The sequence below is a fragment of the Peromyscus leucopus genome, chromosome 18 (assembly GCF_004664715.2).
Source record: "Peromyscus leucopus breed LL Stock chromosome 18, UCI_PerLeu_2.1, whole genome shotgun sequence".
NCBI classification, from domain to species: Eukaryota; Metazoa; Chordata; class Mammalia; order Rodentia; family Cricetidae; genus Peromyscus; species Peromyscus leucopus.
The window spans coordinates 1,333,293-1,339,845 of NC_051078.1; the positions used below are offsets into that span (position 1 = coordinate 1,333,293).

At 34.7% G+C, this 6,553-nt stretch overlaps 1 protein-coding gene across 1 annotated transcript; it reads left to right on the forward strand.

Annotated features, from left to right (window-relative positions):
- Nucleotides 1-3,955: 3,955 nt before the first annotated feature.
- On the forward strand, nt 3,956-4,980 carry LOC114681782 (olfactory receptor 6C2-like). The gene has a single exon (XM_028855490.1). It carries the CDS (start codon nt 4,015-4,017, stop codon nt 4,978-4,980), a length of 966 nt encoding a protein of 321 aa, XP_028711323.1. The 5' UTR covers nt 3,956-4,014.
- Nucleotides 4,981-6,553: the final 1,573 nt, after the last annotated feature.

Sequence of the window (6,553 nt, forward strand, 5' to 3'; positions counted from 1 at the left end):
AACTTCCTTCCTCTATGATGCTGACTATAGATTTGAGGCTTTATTGGATGTTATATACACTGGGTAGCTAAACTTGCTCTCAATTCTAAGGGAAGGAAACTTGAAAGTTTTTTTTCATTTTTGTTTTGGTTGGTTGGTTGGTTGGTTGGTTGGTTGGTTGGTTGGTTTGGGTCTTTTGTTCCATTTTGTTGGTTTGTTTGTTCTTGAGACAAATATTTCTATATAGCCTTGGCTGTCCTGGAACTCACTATGTATACCAGGCTAGCCTCAAACTCAGAGAGATTTACCTGTCTCTGCCTCCCAAGCTTTGGGATTAAAGACATGCATTACCATGCTCAGTTGGCAAAAAAAAAAAAAAAAAAAAAAAACCTGCCCACATTACAGTCTATTTGAGACTTACAGTGAATGTTCTTTCTACTCATTTATATAAGCAAATCTCAGACATTACACATGCTGACTCAGGATTAAAAATATTTCAGATTATAATGTAATTGATTGCTGAGAGAATAAACATGAGATCCTTAAACATGAATTTGTCACTGGAAGAATGATTGAAAGAGTAAAAATGATAACAGGGAGGAAAAGATGCTATCATTGAATCATTTGGTTGGGGTGTTATGATTAAACTAGGTAGTGTCAAATAGATATCAAAAGTAGTCATGAGATATTTTAAAGTCAGTTGTAAAAGTTCTGTGTATAATTCTTATATTTCTATATTATTTATAGTATCTAGTTACATTTTCAGAAAGAAAATGTAGAAATGATATAGAATATTAGCTACTTCGTTATTTCATTTTACATTATTTTTCTATACCAAACCAAATTTTCAACTACATAAATTATCCATATGATAAGATAAATGGGAAGTATTATTCTTTCTAGTTGATTTAAGATACATAAAAATAACAGTTGATTGTACTTTAAATTTTTGTTCTAGCAGCCTGTACGAGAAGACACTGAAGCATGTTGCCCCTCTGAGGACACTATGTAACTGATGAGTGTAAGGTTTAAATATGAAAAAATATTTACGTGTGTGTGTGTGTGTGTGTGTGTGCGCACGCGTGTACAATTTGCCAACTAAACCAGACTATCTGGCCAGCAAGTCCCAGTGATCTGCCTGCCTCTACCTCCCCAGCACTGGGATAAAAAGCATTCACCACCAAGTCTAGAATTTTTTAACGTTGGTTTTAGGATTGAACACAGGCTCTCATGGTACTTTACCAACTGCACTATCTCCCCAGCCTCATTCACTTTAGAACCTGTGTTACAAAAGATCTTCCAGTTCTTAATTACAGATTTTTAAAAGTTGCATCAGTAGTCTAGCTCCTAGAATTACAAACATTAGATTTTCTTACCAAAGAGATTGTTCCTAACATTACACTTCTGAAAATGAAATGATAAGATACAGGAGCACAGTGAAGGAAATACCAACCAGATGTGTGATAACAGAAGAATCTGCTGAGGAGACACTTACTCTATAGTTATAATAGAAAACACTATAAATTCATAGGGCTGCCTATGAAGACACTTGGGAACGTTTCTCACAAGACTACTTCTCAACTGTACCTTCATGTTCAATTTTGTATGATTACTAATTTTTTATAGTTACAAGTGAACAGAAACTGTGGTTAACTTTGAAAAGCATGAGAGCACTACCACTGGCTCCTTTATAGTTATTCATAGTAATTATTTTAAAAAGCCATCAAAAGGTCATGTAATCACATGTAATCACAGCCATACAATAACATCATTTTTTACACTCTCAAACTAAAGGAATTTGGGTGGTATCATATTATTTGAGACCCTTTATGTACACTGTAATATAAAATTACATAAAATATTCTCAAAGCAATAGAATTTTTTTAAAAACAATCTGTCACATGTTAGAGTCACAAAACTTGAAGCTAATGGTACAGAAAAAATGGTTTTCTTATAGAAAGGTGTCACTTACAATTGCAGTAAAGTAAATATATTCCTAGACTCTAATGTTCCCAAATTGTTCAGGGTGAGTTTAACACCTTGATGAAACATTTGGTGTCTGTGAGCAGACAAGGGTGGGATTCAGAGGAGGTGAGTAAATTTCTGAGGAGGTTGTCACTGTATCTTAAAGTGATCTATTGAGATTAATCCCTGTGTGACTCTATCTTTCTTACTTCCAGTTCCCATGAAAACCAAGATCCTGGCTAAAGACACTTTTCTGAGACAGAGACAAATATGAGAATTTGACTTATGAGTGGAGTTGACTTTGTGCTTATCTTAGTAGTAATGGATTTTTTAATTAGTTGTATTTATTTTCTGTTGGGGGACACAAATGTGCTACAGTGTATATGTGGGTGTCTGAGCACAACTTGCAGGAGTCAGTTCTCTCCTTGCATCCTGGGATCAAACTCAGGTCATCAGACTCACACTAGGCACATTTACCAGCTGAACCACCTTGCCAGCCCAGAAAGGAATATTTTCATCAGTCAGCATGTTAAATCCAGTCTTGCGTCTGTTTCATTGGAGTCTTCCAGGAAAATCTTTCATTATTTGGTGTGTAAGAAAAATAACAAGCCATAAAACCACTGACCAAAAATGTTTAAATTGTGTATTTTATAACTAAGCTGTGATAAAGGAGAGTATAACACTGCAAAGGAGCTATTGACCCAAACCCAATATTGCAAAGTTGACCTATTAATTTATGGTATGTGTGTGATGTTTGTGCATATGAGCGTGTATGAGTGTGGGGGGTCATGCTTGTGTAAGCATCTACATGTAAAAGCCAGAGGGTGGTGTTAGGTGGCGATCTTCTCCAAACACTCTGAACATTTTTTTCTGAAACAGAGTCTGTCATGGAACCTATCCTTCACTGGTTCACCTAAGCTGGCTGGTCAGTGAGCCTCAAGGATCCCCCTGCCTCCACCTCCCCATCTCTGGGATTACAGGTATGGACCACCAGACCCAGCCTTTTTCATATGGGTCAAAAGGATTTCTGGAAATAAACAATACTTAGGCTGAAAACCAATGAGATATTGGTATCCTTGGGTTCAATTCAATGACTCTTAAAGAAAGATGTAGCAGAAAATGGTCGTGATTGGAGGAGACAGTGCTTCCAACATGTGCTTTCTTTAAAGTGATTACTTGAGACCTGGTATAGCATGTAGCATTCAAGTTCAGTGCCTAGCTTTATTAGAAGGAACACATGAGAAGAAGAAAAGAAAACCAAGTCTATGGAATAAAATTTATGTTTGTTGAACATGGGGCATGTGTGTCTGTATATAATCTGAATTTCTAAAGAGAGATCACTGCTATATATATATAGATAGAAGGATTATCATATACAGATTCTACTTGAAAGGGCTAAGATTTAGCCCAGGGATAGAATGCTTGCCTAGCATGCACAGGGCCCTGGGTCTATTCCCAATACTACAAAAATTAAAAAGTCACAAGTTAAATTCCACTTAAAAATCATAAAATTTGCTGCATATAGTTACCACAAACCACACCAAGTACACCCAAAATAAGCAAATAATTTTTATACAAGGTAGACTTAAAATTATAATTGGTGGTAGATTTTAGAGATGCTCTATAGAAACTCAAAGTCATCTGTTCTATGGATGTGTTTTGTTAAGGATAAAGGCGCAAACAAGATAGGAAGCTTTTATGAACTTTAAGTTCAACTTCAAAACAGAAAAAAAATGTGCACAGAAACAAATTAAGTCTTAATGCTGAATGTATCATCAATGAGAACCAGTTCAAAATTAGACAAAAATTTAAAATACATTTGAATAATGGAACAGAGAGGTAGAGAATCTTAAATTATTATATTGTAACTGTTAAATTAATTTGTAAGAAATATCACTTCAAATATTATAAAACACAGAAACTTATAAGCTTGAAAGAATAGTGGAAATATTAATTACCAAAACAAGACATTTCATATGAACCAGCTACTTGTTTGAGTTTACTTCTCATGGTTAATAACTATGGAACTGTAGCCTTCGTATGTTCTGATAGAATACCTCATCTTTTTTCATGAGACCAGATAAAAATCAGGAGTCAGCTATGAGGAACCATACAGTAACAACATTCATTCTCCTGGGACTTACAGAGGACCCACAAATTCAAAGTCTGCTTTTGATTTTTCTACTTTTTACCTACCTGTTGAATGTAACTGGCAATTTGGCAATTATCTTACTTACATTAACGGATCCTCACCTTAAAACACCGATGTACTTTTTCCTACAAAACTTTTCCCTCTTAGAAATCTTGTTCACATCAGCTTGTATTCCTAGATACTTGTATAGCCTGTCAACGGGTGACAAGATTATTACCTATGGTGCCTGTGCCAGTCAAGCATTTTTCACTGACCTTTTTGGAGTAACTGAATTTTTTCTCCTTGCCACCATGTCCTATGACCGCTATGTGGCCATCTGTAAACCCCTGCACTACACCACCATCATGAGCAACACTGCCTGCAGAAGACTCCTTCTTTGCTGCTGGATGACTGGGCTTTTCATCATACTCCCACCCTTTAGCCTGAGCCAAAATCTGCAATTCTGTGATTCTAATGTCATTGATAGTTTTCTTTGTGATGTGTCTCCCTTCCTGAAGATTTCTTGCTCAGACACGTGGGTCATTGAGCAGATGGTTATAGGCTGTGCTGTGTTGACCTTCATCACAACCCTTTTTTGTGTTGTTCTTTCCTATGTCTACATAATCAAGACCATTATAAGGTTTCCTTCTGCCCAGCAAAGGAAAAAGGCCTTTTCTACCTGTTCTTCCCACATGATTGTGGTTTCCATCACTTATGGCAGCTGCATCTTCATCTATGTCAAGCCATCAGCAAAGGATTCAGTGGCCACCAACAAGGGTGTAATAGTGCTAACCACTTCCATTGCTCCCATGTTGAACCCTTTCATTTACACCTTGAGGAACAAGCAAGTCAAACAGGCCTTCAAAGATTCAATCAAAAAAATTGCCTTAGAATGCCGAAATTGATGGTTCAAGCTTTCATAAGATGTTGATGGGCCAAGCCCTCTCTAGCCATGGAAACACACTATATTGTACAATGAATGCATACTAATAATTAAAAAGTATAAACCAATAAAAATTTTTAATTCAGTATGTGACTATTAGTAAAATATTACATTTATAAGAATAAAGTAATAATTTTATTATTCTATCCATAAGTATCCACAGCTAACTCCTTGACTCATTAAACATACATTCATGATTTTAACCATGTTAAATAATCAAAATAATACACAAAAAACAATAACCTTGCCCTCATGTAGCAAGAATTCATAGGATAAATGTATGACTAAAATGTCAAACTATAGTATTATCACTGTTAAGAGTTATATGACCAACTTTAAGTGAAAAGCAACAAAGCAAGCTGCTTGTGAAAATTAAGATATATATTATTACTCAAGAAGAAACTGCTAAAATCACCTCCAAAAAGACACAGAAGTCTTGTTATACATCAAATAATCAAAAATACTTAGAGTCAAACTAGTGATATTTAAATACATACATACTGTAAGCACAACTAAAGTGGATTTTTACCCAGATTATCAGATTATTGAATAGAAATTATACTGATGTTCAAGAAAATAAAAAATACACATCTGAATGAAATAATAAATTTCAGGATTTAGAAACCAAATTCAATAAAGAGACAGGAACATTGTAGATAAAACAAGCTAAAATGAAGATGAATTACAAAACTCAATATCTCAATTAGAGAAGTCAAGGGAAACCTTTACAAACCTCTATATTTATAGAATTAATCAAACAGACAAAATATAAGGACTTGAAGAAAAAAATAGAGTATATATATCAAATAAGCCAAGAATATGATTTTTTTAAGATCACAGGAAAGGAACATATAAGAAATGTGAGGCACCACCAGCAAAAGACAAAATATTTGAAGTGTAGGCATAAACTTCATGAGGATAAAGGATTCCATGACTGTGGCATAGACCAGATCTTCCACAAAATTATAGAAGAAAATTTCCCCAAACTAAAGACACACCCACAGAGATAGATTTTATAAAATAACAGAACCTCAACTAGACAAAACCAGAAGAGAAATTCCCTAAAGTATATCATAGACAAAACACCAAATACACAGAACAAATAAAAATGTTGAAGGCTACAAAAGGAAAAGCCATAAGTCACATAAAAGGGAAAAATCTATCAGAATAACAGCTGATATATCAACGGAAACTCTGAAAGCCAGAAGAGCCTGGAGCAATGCACTACAAGTTCTCAAAGACTGTGACTACAAACCTAGGCTACTCTAGCCAGGAAAACTATTTGTCATACTTGAAGGGGAAAGAAAAAACTTTCCATGATACAAACAGACTAAAAATATCCACATCCAAGAAAAAAAATGATAAAGAGAATCCTGGAAGCAATACTTTGAACTGAAGAGAAAACTAAATGCAGTCAAAACAAATGAAGCTATAATTAATTAAATGGAAAGCACAGCAAAGAATACAAAAATCAACACACATTTTTCACTAATAAATTTAAATATTACTAGCTTCAACTTGCCAATCAAAAGACA

Bases quoted from the DNA above. Each gene is read 5' to 3' on its own strand.
- LOC114681782 (XM_028855490.1), top strand. From the start codon at position 4,015: ATGAGACCAGATAAAAATCAGGAGTCAGCTATGAGGAACCATACAGTA.